Here is a 13956-nt window from a genome sequence, read left to right as displayed (position 1 = left end):
CCGTTCTCACCCTTGCTTGATCCGTTGTGTGGGACCGGAGCTACGGCGGAAGCCGTCCTGCTGATTCCCGACCCTGTGTACAGGACCTGATCTTGTCATTGTTGTTGTTGTTTCTGTTTGGTTTTGTTTTCCTCTCTGGAAGCTTGTAGGATCCTGTCCTTGCACCTGTTTTCCGAAGTGTCTCGTGATACGTGCCTGCAGATCACACCGTGGGCTGTTTCCCTGCATCGTTAGGTCCTCGGCAGGACCTGAACACTCAGTCTTCCCTCATTGCCTCTTGGACACGCTTCCCTCTGTTTCCTCCGGCTCTTCCTGGAACTCCAGCTGGTCAAGTTTCGGTCCCTCTGGAGTGGACCTCTCATTATCCGCTTTTCTATCCTATTTTCCAGCTCTGCCTTTTCACGCTGCTTTATGGAAGATTCCACGTGCTTTTCCAGCCCTTCTTCTGAGTCTGTCATTTTGCTTTCTCATTTTTAATTCCCAAGAGCTCTTTCTTGTTCCCAAGTATTCCTTTTTTATAGCATCCTATTCTTATTGTAGGGATGCCAGATATCTAATCTCTGAATCTAATAGTTTATGTTAAGTATTTTTTTCTCCTGGAATAATTTTTTGTTTCATCCAAACTGCTTTTCTCTGTTTCCCTTAGTCTTCCTTTCTCATGATACAGGCTTCCTCTAATCCAGAAAATCTAAAATTTGAGTGGGAGGAATTCCCTGGCAGTCCAGGAGTTAAGGCTCAGTGCTTTCACTGCTGGGGCCTGGGTTCGATCCCTGGTCGGGGAACTAAGATCCCGCAAGCCACATGGCGTGGCCAAAAAGATAAAAAATAAAATTTGAGGGCTTCCCTGGTGGCGCAGTGGTTGAGAGTCCGCCTGCCGATGCAGGGGACACGGGTTCGTGCCCCGGTCCGGGAGGATCCCACATGCCGCGGAGCGGCTGGGCCCGTGAGCCATGGCCACTGAGCCTTGCACGTCCGGAGCCTGTGCTCTGCAATGGGAGAGGCCACAACAGTGAGAGGCCCGCGTACCGCAAAAAAAAAAAATAATAATAAAACTAAAAAATTAAAAATAAATAAATAAAATAAAATTTGAGCGGGACCAAGCCCCTTGGTGCAAAGCCCTGTCCCTCCCTGCTTGTCCTCCATTCCCTCCCATAGACAGCCCTTCTCTGCTCCCCTTCTTTCGGAGCAGCCTGAAAGGACCCCATGGGGCAGGGAGGGCTTAACCTGCAAACCTTCCGGAAGGGGCAGGAAAGACTTGCTTTCTACCGTTATAACAAAACAGTTGAAGTTTTCACACGGAAGCCATTCAAACGTTCATTCACATTAGTAATAAACTGTCTGTCACACCTGTGACTGCACACAGGTATGGCATGACCCCAGAGCTGAGCACTGTTAGTTTAGTTTTTTTTTTTTTTTTTTTTTTTTTTTGTGGTACGCGGGCCAGCGGCCATGGCTCACGGGCCCAGCCGCTCCGCGGCACGTGGGATCCTCCCAGACCGGGGCACAAACCAGTGTCTCCTGCATTGGCAGGCGGACTCTCAACCACTGCACCACCAGGGAAGCCCCTGTTAGTTTAGTTTTTAAGCTGTAAGTTTTTAAGCACCTTGACACGCAGACACTTGGTAAGGTGAAAATAGAGCACCCCCTTCATTAAAGGAGCACCCCGAGGCCTTCTCTGTCAGCGGCAATGCATTAAATGGGTTTAAGACACCATACGTTTGAGTGTCTTTATTTGAGATGATCAGTTCCAGCCACTGTGCCATCCCCGCCACACACACACACACACACACACACACTCACACTGTATTGACCTGATGGACACCATCTGCCCGCTCTGTGTTGGAGGTGCCTCACCTATACAGGTGTGAATTTCAGTGGAAGCCACACCGCGAACTGGAAATAGAATCTGAGCGCTGGATCGTCACTCCTCCCCCTCCCCTTCCTCCACAGGACTTTGTGGTTGGTCTCTCCATCCTCCTGCGAGGAACAGTCCACGAGAAACTCAAGTGGGCCTTTAACCTTTACGACATTAACAAGGACGGCTACATCACCAAAGAGGTACGGGGGTGGCTGGGGAGGCTGGGAGTGACCTGTATGCCCCCCACCCCACTGCGCTATATCCCCAGCCTCTCTCCTCCTCTCTCCTGCTGCCCTGGCTTCCTGTCCCCACTCCCTGGCCAGAGACACAGCTCACAGCCTGGCCTTGGAGGGGACAGCAGCCAGGACCTCTCCTCCTCTCCCGGGCTCTCAGGCCTGGATACCTGGGTGCAGGGGACGTGGAGCTTTGGTGCCCCTCACCACGTGTCTCGATCCCGTTCAACAGGTGTCCTGGATCATCCTTTCTTACGGAGAGATCCCGAGGGAGACACAAGTGGAGAAGCTGGGAGCAGGGGTGGGAGCTGGCCTTGTCTCCCACCAATTGAGGGAGAGCAGTGTGGTCCCTTAAGGCAGGGTGCAGACGGGGGCAGGGGGGTCCCTCACCACACAGGCCCACAGTCTGGCTTCGTCTGGCCCAAACATTTTTCTGTCTCTGAAATAGTTGCTACAGTTTCAAATTCTGGAGGTTGCATTAAAAATCTAGCTCCAACTGCTCTTGGAGAGTTAGAAGCTTGCGCTGAGTGGACTGGGTGAGGGTGAGCTCGCCTCTCTCCAGCTCCCACAGCCCTGGCCACTCACTCACCACCGCCCCTGAGGTGCCCCCCACACTTGGATGCAGCCCCTCCCCTCAGACCCTCGAACCCTCACCCCACCTCCTTACAGCCAGGCTCAGGCCAGCCCCTCCGGCCCCCCTGCAGGAGATGCTGGCCATCATGAAGTCCATCTATGACATGATGGGCCGCCACACCTACCCCATCCTGCGGGAGGACGCGCCCCTGGAGCACGTGGAGAGGTTCTTCCAGGTGAGCGCTCCAGCCCCGGGCTGCGCGGGGAAGGGTGGCTGGAGGAGGAAGGGGCTTCGGCTCTTAGGGCAGTGCTGGGCCTGCCACTCCCCTCTGTGGGCCTCCCCGCTCCCACGAGGAGGTTCAACTTGCATCCCCCATCGGGCTGGTTGTCCGGATCCCAGGGAGCGAATTAAAGCCATCCCCGCTCACTGATCTGCCAAACTGCATCTCAGAGCAGGCAGGGGCTCCCAGACTGCAAGGTCGCCGACACCCCCCAGCACTGTTCTTGTGCCTTCCAAGAGCTGCCCCCCGCTCCGCCAGGGACCTCTCTGCAGGAGAGGGTTGGGGTGACTGCTTTGTATCCATGGGAACTGACGGAACCAGGGCTCCGCCTCCCACTTGCTGGGGGTCCTTTAGACATGCCTCCATCCTGACTGCAGCTGCTCCGCCTGCCCTGGCTGCCTGTCAGCAAGGTGAGGGGTCCGACGAGCACAGGGCTGCTTTCTGGGGAGCAGGAGCCCAGGAGAGCTGGGGTGGGGGGTGGGGGACCTCTCTGGGAGGAGGCCAACGATGAGGGCCAAGGGGCCAGAGACCGGGTGGCAGGTCAACAGAAACTTCCAGGAGAGAGAGAGAGAGAGACCTCTGGGAGGAGGGAGACCCCAGAGAGGTCGGCTGCGTGGTGGGCGTGGCTGGAGAGGCCACTTTACGTGGCCTGGATCCCGGGGAGAGGACAGAGGGGACGGGTTGGGGTGGAAGGAGCCCACCACCCGCCCCCTGGCACGTCCTCAGGCCTGGGGCAGGGGCCGGCCCGGTGGGACACAGACTCACTGAGGGCATGGCTTGACTTGCAGAAAATGGACCGGAATCAGGACGGGGTGGTGACCATTGATGAGTTCCTGGAGACCTGTCAGAAGGTAGGCGGCGTCAGGGCTTAGGGACCCCCGTGTGCCGCCCCTGCCAGCCCACAGCCCAGCCGGGCACACGTCCCTCAGCGGCTCGCCTCAGAGGGGAGAGACGTGGAGCCCTCAGGACAGGGTCACACTGCGGGAAGGAGCCTGGAGCCCCCGGCATTGCTGCTGACACTCCTATGCAGAGCGCCTTCAGGGGGCAGGACGCTGGGCCTCCACTGGCCTCGGCCGTCGGCCCCGCCCCTCGGGTGCCCCCGGCCTCCATCTGGGTGCTCAGCCGGGGGCGGGACGGCTTGGTCCATCAGTGAGTTAACAGCTCCCAGACGGCCTGACCATCAGGCCATGGGGCTGGAGACAGGCTGTGCCTGACAGCTCCCCCTTCGCCCAGTGAGACAGGCAGAGTCCCTGGAGGGTTCCAGGTCCCTGACGAGAATCTGCGCACAGTGATGTTGGATTTGGGCCCTGCTAGCCCGGAGCTGACCGGGCCTCTCGTCCTCTCTCCATGCAGGACGAGAACATCATGAGTTCCATGCAGCTGTTCGAGAACGTCATCTAGGACGCTTGTGGGGGAGGGGTGTCCCTGAGCGGCTGTTACCACCTCTGCCCCAAAGATGCCAGGAGCAGCCTCCAGGAGAAACTTGTTTCTAATATATTTGCACAAAGTGAATAGTTTGCTGCAGACACACACACACACACACACACACACACACACACACACACACACATATGCACATCCTTCCTCTGGGCTCGCAGGTGCGGGGGGACAAAGGTTAGGGAGGGGCTGAGTCTGGCTGGGACCTGGGTCCAGGTGACGAGAGCCACACAGCTCCCACCAGCCCCCTCCCAGGCCTCCGGGTGAGCAGCTGAAAGAGCCATGTCTTCAGGCCACTGGCCGCTGTGTGTTGCCTCCCCTGCCAAGGAGGGTCCAGTCTCTAGAGCAAAGGCTGCTCCCGTGGGAGCCCACTCGCCCCTCCTTTCTGCCACCCTCCTTTCCCACCACACAGGGGCCAGGCTCCGGAGGCTGCTCTGGCCTTCTTGTTCCCCAAGCCACTCCCTGCCCACTGACTACACTTCCAGGATGGCTCTGACCCCAGGACCCCGGAGGGGCAGCTGGGTGTCAAGGGAGTTCAGACTAGGAAAGAGTTGGTAATTAGAGGCAGCTGCTTTCTGGAAACGTTTCCCTGGGTCCCAGGACGCCAGCCAGTCCACGGAGCTGGTGGGAGCCCCGGTGGTGAGGGACCAGTGAGCTCTGTTCTCCTCCACCCCAGGAAGGGGGCTTTCTAGCTGGGGATGGGGTTTCTTGGTGGGGAATCTGAAGGGAACTTTCTGCCAACTCCACCTCCCCTCCCCCAGGCTGGCTCAGTGGGGATGCAGCAGGGGGCCTGCCCGCACCCCTCAGGCACCCAGGTCATTGTGGGTCCTGAGAAGAGGTCACATGGCTCAGAGCCTAGCCCCCAGGAAGCCCGGGCGGGCAGAGCAGGCCTGGGAAGGGATTTCTCCCTCCCTCTTTCCTGTTGGCCCCCGTCTCCCTGAGCCCAGCAGCCTGGATGAGCCCCCTCTTCCTGGTTAGGGTCCTGGAGCCTTGTAGCCGTGCTTCCACACAGACTCACCCCAAACCCCATACAAAAAGCACAAACGCCCCCAGCAGCTCAGGCCGCAGCCCACGAGGGGAGCCCATGTCCTCCTGCTGGGCTGAGGGCTGGGTGCCACCAGCCCCCATCAGGTGGCCCCAGGGTTCTCTGGAGAGTCAGTTCTGTGCCTCAGAGCAGTGGCGGGCTTGAAGCCCACCCCCCGCCCATCCCAGCTCACCAACGTTCAAAAGCACAAACCCCGGGGATTCTGCTTGGCTGGGTTCTGCTCTGAGGATGGAGGCCGGCGTCAGCCTGAAGCCAGCGCCAACAATGAGGGCCAAGGGGCCAGAGACCGGGTGGCAGGTCAACAGAAACTTCCAGGAGAGAGAGAGAGAGAGAGAGAGAGAGAGGCTGCTCCCACCTGCCCAGGCCGCCCCAGGGAGAAACCCAGCCCCAGGCAGTACGGACCGTCCCAGGAACATTCCCAAAGCATACATTCCATCGGCTGCCACCCCATCTCTGCCCAGGCCTGGCCCTAGGGTGACAGGGCCCTCAGAGGAAGGGCAGGGTGGCGGAGGCCATGGAGATCGGCCTGGCTCGGCCGCAGGGACCCCTTGGTACCCACACACAGGTGGTCCTCCCCCTTGGAGTTGCACTGACACCCATCTCCAGTCTGACTGGGGGCTCCCTCTCCCCTCCTCCAGGAGGGCATCAGCTTTCCCCGGCTCAGGGATATTCTCCCCCATCCCCATCCCCACCCCCTCAGCCCAGCCCTCCCAGCTGGTGTGGCTTTGCTTCTCAGGGGCCAAGGCCAAAGGAGAGGGTCACCACCATGCCCTGCCCACCCCAGCCTTGGGCCAGACTGGCTGTACGTCCAACCAGGAGGGGTCTGGCTCCCACTCTGGGATGCAAATTGGCCGCATGTCTGCATGGCAGAAAGTGTCTCCCTTGGAAGCAGCCTAGGAGGGTGGTGCCTGTTCTCAGCGCCCACCAATATTCAGTCCTGTATATTTTAATAAAATAAACTTGACAAAGGAGAGGGACTCTTGTTGGCTTTATCCCGGCTCTGAAATTTGGTCCAGCCCCTCCCATCCCTGCTATGAGGCATGGCCTCTGCCCAGGGCCACACTGGTAAATGTTTAACATTCCCCGAATTGTAGCGTTTGCCGATTTCCACACTCAATTTCAAGTTCCCAGTGTGCCATCAGTGAAGGCGGAGCGAAGAAGAGATGCCCGCGGTTGGGAAGCATTTATGAGAAGCTCCAGCCCTGCAGCCTGTACACAGAGCCACGAGGTAGGGTAACTCCTTGAGGTGCCATTTGTAGTTCGTTCCCAAGTCACTTCTCTCTGCCGGTTCCAGGAAGTCGTTTCTGCGTGTCCCCTTGGCTGGAGGGTGCAGGTCACAGGGCAGAAGCAGAATTTGCCTGAAGACATCTTCCTTTCCTGGGTCAGTGAGGGTTATGCTAGAGGAGGGGCAAGAAGTGGGAAGCTGAGGGGAGGAGAGGAAGGGGTTCCCCAACTCAGGGATGGGGAGACGGAGGTTCTGAGGGGTCCGCTAGTGCTTCAAGGGCCAGCGCCCAGGCCATGTGACGTCACCTCCAATGTTTGGCTGATGGGTGTGTCATCAGTAACCGGGAGGATAGATGGCGGGAGCCCCCTTCCACCACCAAACACACCGAAGGCTCCAGTCTACCGGAGCCCCAGGGCCTTGGCACAATCCAGGCAAGGGAGCCCTGACCTTGCTGCCTGGGATGGGATGTCCTGCGTTTGCACGGGCTGGCCACTGCTGAGAACGTTTGCCGTGGCCACAGCCTGTTGGGCACAGCCGGGAAAGCTGGGCTGAAAGATGTTGGGGCCCCCTCAGCCGTTAAAGAGTGGAGCCAGGACTTGGACCCAGGCGGGTGGCTCCAGGCCGGGTGTCAGCACTGAACTGCCCATTTCCCGATGGAGCTTTCTATTTCATCTTAAGCATGTCTTTACCTGGCTGAGCCTCCGTTGCCTTGTCTGTAAAATGAGCAGAACAATCTGATAGGATTGCTCTGATGATGGATGATGATTATTTACTAGCCTCTCTGTAGAAGGGTGATTCATGTCAATAAGCCGCCAGAGGAAGGACAGACCTTTCGGAAGGAGTTTCCAGGTGCTGCAAATGAATCTCTGATGGTCTCCAGTTGCCCTGGAAACCCCAAGGCCCATTTGGGGGCCAGCTGGCTAAGGCTATCCATACACCCCACCCTCCCACCACCCCTCACTGTGTGGCCGCACTGACCTGCCCAGGGCCAGGAGTAAGAGCTGAGCACCCCATGGGCCTGGCTTGACTCCTTCATTCTCACAAAGACCTATGGAGGAAGGCCCTTGTTACAAACTTTACGGCCTCAGGTTCCCTGGAGGCAAAACCTCTGGGTCCAAGTGCTTTGCTTCCCATTGACCACCAGGGGGCGACGGTACCACACACCAGCCTTGTCACCAATTTCTTGCCCTAGGGTCGCCCCCCAACACACACCGTCCCTCGAAACTGACTTGGAAGGGAAGCTACTTGTCATTTCTTTCAAGACCTCAAAGACATTTTCATATTCCAGCCTCATTCTCCACTTGGTTTTCCCTCAGAAAATTATATCAAGTAATGATTCCACAGGCACACACAGAGTCCACTGAGCTGGATACAGTTGCCAACCCAAAGTGGGTCCTGTGCCCCCTCCTAGCCCTCTCGCCAATTCACAGGGGCCCTGGCCCTTCGGGTTAGGGGAGCACCAGAGGCCAGCCAGCTCCGGTTTCACGTGATCAGCTATAATCGCGTGGACTTTGCCTGAACAGAGAATGTGCAGACTTTAGCTGCCTGCGGAGCGAGCTCTGTGGGGTTCAGAGACTGAAGAAGAGAGCGGGGTAGAGTCAGGGTCCAATCTGCACAGGGAGCAGTGTCTGTGGGCCGGAACCAGAGCCAGCCAAGATGAGGGCAACTGGAAGAAACTACCTTGCCGTTGGCCAGAGCCGCGAGGTCCTGGAGGGACCGTGTAATGGGAGTGGGCCTGGCAGGAAGGCCCGGTGTGGCCCTGGAAAGGATTCAGGGCCTCCTGAGCAGGCACCTGATCGTGGCCCTTTCTTGGGTGGTGGCACCAGCCGGGGAACCATCCTACCCACAGATCGCCCCCTGACAGCTGCCCCGACTGCCAAGGGCCGCCAGCCTTAGAACCGGGCTCCCTGCCAACTGCGGTGTGCCTTTTTGTTCCGTCTGTTCCTCTAGCAGGAAAGGCCACCTTCCCTCTAACTCTCCTGCCCCAGCCCTACCTGCCTTTGCTCTTACACAGCGACCCGGGCACAGGGCTCCCTCTGTTCAGCTTTCTTGGCTGGCTTTGCACATTATTGAACCCCTGTGGTTGCAGGATCTACGTCTGCCCATCCCCCTGCCTGACATGGCCTCCTCCATTCCCCTGGCAAGAAAAGGCCTTTGGGAGCTCCTCTCCCACCGATGTGGGCGCCATGGGGGCAATGAGGAAGGTCAGCTGATTGCACCTCAGTCTTCTGCCTCCGCAGCATCCTCCCTCTTCTCCTGGCAGCGCCTGAGGGTCCCTCTTCCACTGTCTATCCGTGCAGTCCTGGGGTCCACCCGACCTCCAAGACCAGGCCCAAGTCAACTGGTGCATTACCCACCCCCCTACTCCCCAGTCACAGTGGCTGGCTGGGGGGCGGGCAGCCAACCTGATTGCCCCTGATGAGGCCCAGGGAGACCTGTGCTGGGAATGCTGGGAAAGACGCTGCTCCCTCCCTATCTGAAGCTGAGGGGGGAGTCCTGGAGCTGTTGTTGCCGTTTGGCCACTATGAGGAGGCATGGGAATGCAGCCAGTGCAGAAGATGGCCTGATTGAGGGGTGAAGAGGAAGAAAACAAGACTGGGGGGGGTGGTCAGCCCTTGAGCTCAAAATCAAACTGCACCTCAAGCAACCCCCCACTCCCCAATCTCTAGACTCTTCAGTCATAAGAGTCACTAATAGGATTCACCCTCCCCCCGAAGCCAGTTAAAACTGGGTTGACTGGTACTTTCAGCTGAAAAATTCTCGACTGCCACGGCCACTAACGTCAGGCTGTGGTGGTGAACGTGCTTGGCAGACTCCAGCGGGCCGTGAAGGAAGGGGGGCCAGGGGCCGGCACGCCCGGCGCTGTCTCCCCTGCCTGGCTGCGGACATCTTGCAAGCATTCCCCCCTGGAGCCCCCCACAAGACGGGCACCCAAGACGGGTGGCACAGGGGGAGGGGATTGATCAATAAGGCTGCTGCACCGAAGGTCATAGGGAAGGACGCCATGGCGACAGCCTGGTGGGGGAGGAGGGAGGCGGGGGTGTGGGTGTCTCAGGCCCTGAGCCTGCAGGGTCAAGGGCCAGCTCTCAACGGCACCAGGGTCAAAATCTCTTTGAAACAGCTGTGCTGGCTGGCAGTGTAGGGCGCCTCAGCCGGCCTGAGCAACATTCTCATAGCACCAACAAGACTATTCCTTAAAAGATAACACTCCTTCTTGACATTGTAAGGGGCCACGATGACGCTTAGGTCTGGACTGTGTAAACTGTCAATAATGTGTCATTTAATGTCCAGCCCTCTGCCTCAAAAAACTGATAGAACCATGCCTTGACTTCTAACGAGTGGAACGGTTCTCAGAGCTTTCTGAGATGCTGTTCCCAGGTTCTAATCCTCCATTTGACTCGAATAAAAATTTTCATTTCTTTCTTAGGTCGACTAAGTTTTTCATTGATATGCATGACATAGCCGGCAGGATATCAGAGACACCTGCCAGAGGGCACCTGGAGTTTACCCGGAACCAGAACCAGCATGGCCCATTGAGCCTCACCGGCTTCTCGGTACTCCTCAGGTGTTCCGGGGAGTTCTCCTGATATCCGGATCTCATTGTTTGAGTGATGATCCTGAAAATTTTGAGCTGCTTCACTTAAGACTTGGAGTCTTTAGGGGCACCCGTGCATTTCTTAGGCAGGACCTAGGGGGTTTGGGTAAGAGGCCCAGGGAAACATAGGTGGCTTTTTGTTAAAATGGGCTTAAATCGAAAAACAAAATGAGTTGATATATGGTCTGAACAAAACTTTTGCTACTGAAATGAGAGGCTGAATTCTTCAGCTCTGAAGAATAAGGGAGACCCAGTCAAACCTTAAGTAAATACTGCTCGTCCGGGCAGACGGGCAGCGAGACAGAGGCTGGTAACCTAGCGCTCCGAGCACCCCTGATGGTTTTAGGCTGTCACAGTTACTGAATTAAGTCGTATGGACCCTGCTCGGGCCCTAGCCTGGCCGAGGCTCTCTGCCTCTGCAGGGGAGGGTTCTTTTCCCCTTAGGGTTCAAGTAGGCAAATAAGGAAACCTAAGCTGAGATGGACACAGCACAAGCCGCATTCAGTGGCCAAAGACTGGAGAAGCAGGAGCTAAGTTCATAGATCAACTTCTCGCCCACCTGGTAAGAGGGGTTTAATTAAAAAAAATAAAGCAAAGGGAGGAGGGATGAGGCTAATAATGGGAAGGCATATGCATTAGTCTACTGGGGAAGGGGCAGTGCTTTCTCCACCCCCTTTTTAGCCTTTTTTGGTCCAGGTGTGTCATTTACTATGCTAAAGTAGTGAAATCAACATGTAATGAGACTCAGGGTGTGTTGGAGGTCAGATTCATCACCATCTTGTGGTCCCAGCTGGTTCCATCTGGGGTTTGTTTGTAGCTTCCTTTCTTATCTCTGGACCGTTTAACTTAAAGGTTGACATTAACTCGGGCTAAAGGTGGGCTTGGCAGGTTTGAGCAAAGACCTGGAGCAGCTCTGGTAACACCAGGGAGACTCACCAGGCCATGTAAGTGTCCAACTGACCCAAGGGTAACTCCTCAGCACACATGCAGTCCACCACACTGTCCTCAGAAAGTTGTTCCGATCGTAACTCATATCTGAATTAGGCCGCAAAATTAATACTGGGAAATTATGCCTCAAAGGCCAGACAGCTTCCATGCAAACAGCCACCTGTGGGAATACCAGCTGGATTTATATATACTTGCAAGTACTTAATTGGGAACTAAAGGAAATCGGGCCCTAAAATGGCCAAGATGGGGTTCTTTGGGCACTCCAAAACAATTTTGAGCGCACAGTTAAAGCCGGCAGTCTTCTGGATCTGCGCCTGCAGGGTCTACTGGAAACAACAGTGGTAAGTGCTTTTCACTTTTCTAAAATTAGATTAGCAAGGAAAAATATTTGTAGGGCTACCTCCTTGGATCCTTTGAAGTGGAGAAACATCTAAATTGCTGAAATTTTAGGGAGCTCTCATCTTAAATTATTGTACCTTTTTAAATTGGTATGCAGAAGCCCCCAAAGGCCTCAAAATTCCCAAATAGCCTCACTGAAAGACTTGTACAGGCTAATCAAAGATTAATGGTATAAAAGGTGCCTAAAACTCTACTGCTCCCCTCTATCTTCCTTTATTGGGGTACTCAATTTTCTGTCTGAATTGCCTTTCCACTCAGAAGACCCTATTAAATCATTACCTTTAGAAATGGAACCACCTGAGGCTGTAGGCAAATCTCTTCAGATCAAAGGCCGAACCAGGGGCCACAGTTAGTTTAAAGAACTTCTTAAACCCAGGGAGGCTCCACAAAAGTGTTTGTAAATGGATTACCAAAATGAGAGGCTACCGGTCTGAATAAACTGACCATAGCTGAAGTTTAGAGCCTGATAGGAATTTTTTTTTGAGGGAGAGGGGGCTTTTCCCTTAAGCTAAATGAGGGAAAGTAAAACATTCCAGCATAGGAGAATGGGTATGTCAGTCCTTTGCTATCGTTGAGGAGGCCACCCAATTCTTTGAGGAATTAAAAACAACTATCCTGGGCTTCCCTGGTGGCACAGTGGTTGAGAGTCCGCCTGCCGATGCAGGGGGCACGGGTTCGTGCCTTGGTCCGGGAGGATCCCACGTGCCGCGGAGCGGCTGGACCCGTGAGCCATGGCCGCTGAGCCTGCGCATCCAGAGCCTGTGTTCCGCAACGGGAGAGGCCACAACAGTAAGAGGCCCGTGTACCGCAAAAAAAAAAAAACAACTATCCTTGTTTCACAAATCTAGTCTTTATAGGGCCGGAGGTCTGGCTCCAGAAATAATCCAAAGCTCGCCAATTCTTGTATCACATTGAAGAAAGAAATTCTATGAGAAGGTATATGTTTCTAGAGGTTATAAAATACATTCATAAGTGCCAATCAGGAAATCCTGATATGACAAACAGTTCACAATTACTTCTTGGTTTTCTCTAGAGGTTAAGGTTTTAAGGTTAAGAATTATAACATATGTAATAAAGCTACTAAAATAATCAGGGAAACATTTCAATATGCAAGGAAAATACGAGGCGTGTTTTCAGTGGAAGGAGGGTATAAAGAATGGAAATACATTTTGTTCTGAGTTGTTGTTCCTGGGTTATAATCCTCAATTTGGCTCAAATAAAATTTTCCATTTCTTTCTTAGATCAACTGATTATTTTTTCATTGACAGATGAGTAGGAGTGAGTCAGGTAAAGGGGTGGAAGGGTGGGGAGACAGCCCTGCCCAGAATCAGGGGCTGGGTTGATGAGGCCAGAGCCCGGATCGTGGGCGCAAAAGCGGGTGAAGTGGGGAGGGCAGCAGGACGGAGACGCAGGCCGGGGGCAAGGTCCCCTGAAGGCTTCGGCCTGGTCCTGAGAACAGGAAGCCACTGATAAGGGTGCTGTCACATGAGTGTTTTGAAAATCCCCCTCTGAGTGAAACTGGATACCAGATTGGAGGAGGCCGAGTGGACGCAGGGACCCAGCCGAGGGGGCTGATGTGGTCTGTCATTGCTGCAAAGCTGTCGTGGATTATCATCACATCCCATAGTGATTCTGGTTCAAGGTCTTTTGTGCACTTGCAATCAGACAGTGGCTGGGGAAGGGGTCATCTGATAGCTGCAGTGTTTACGGCAAATCAGGGCGGGAAGTCACCACGTCGGACACTAGGACTGTGGAGCCTATCCATACCCTCTTCTGAGATATCTACTCTCCTTTCGAGAAACAGCTCTGGCTCGCTCCTGGGCTTTGGTAGAGACTGAACACCTAGCCATGGGCTATCAAGTGGCCATGAGGCCTGAGCTTTCCGGAGCAGCCTGGGTGTTGTCGGACCCCCTACCCGGAAGGTTGTATGTGCAGCAGCAATCTGTCGTCAGTGGAAGCAGTAGAGAAGAGGCTGAGCTTCAGCAGGTGTGAGAGGTACAATTAAGTTATAGGAGCAGATGGCTCAGGTTCCTTTGAACCAACTCCAGTCACGCCGCCTCCTCTGCCTCAACCCGTGACTGAGGCTTCCTGGGATATTCTTTAGGGTCCATTTACTGAGGATGAAAAGACTAACCACAATTGAAAGATGGGTCTGCATGATATGGTGCTGACACCTCCCAAAAGTTATAAGCTGCAGTATGACCATTTCCTTCGAGGATGACCCTGAAGGTCAATGGTAAAGAAAAATCCTCCCTGTGCATAGGACTTGGGCAGCCTATTTGATTTTCTGGAGCAGTAGATGAGCAGAAGTTTGAATCTACTGGTCATTGATTCATGATCAGTTGCTAATGGTTTGGCTTCA

General features: G+C 55.1%; 1 protein-coding gene across 2 annotated transcripts in view; it reads left to right on the top strand.

Moving 5' to 3' along the window:
* Positions 1-4457, top strand: part of KCNIP3 (potassium voltage-gated channel interacting protein 3) — a 72312-nt gene extending 67855 nt beyond the window's left edge. Inside the window, exons 5-8 of one of the 2 annotated variants that reach the window (XM_065891677.1) lie at positions 1951-2058; positions 2796-2900; positions 3734-3796; positions 4299-4457. In XM_065891677.1, the coding sequence (XP_065747749.1) occupies positions 1951-2058; positions 2796-2900; positions 3734-3796; positions 4299-4346 (324 nt within the window). In that variant the 3' untranslated portion in view covers positions 4347-4457. The remainder of the gene's footprint in view (positions 1-1950; positions 2059-2795; positions 2901-3733; positions 3797-4298) is intronic. The other variant, XM_065891676.1, reaches the window with a different exon arrangement.
* The last annotated feature ends 9499 nt before the right edge of the window (positions 4458-13956 follow it).

The sequence above is a fragment of the Phocoena phocoena genome, chromosome 14 (assembly GCF_963924675.1).
Source record: "Phocoena phocoena chromosome 14, mPhoPho1.1, whole genome shotgun sequence".
Classification (NCBI taxonomy): domain Eukaryota; kingdom Metazoa; phylum Chordata; class Mammalia; order Artiodactyla; family Phocoenidae; genus Phocoena; species Phocoena phocoena.
The sequence above is the reverse complement of the archived record's forward strand: the minus strand, read 5'-3'. Positions and strand labels throughout refer to the sequence as shown.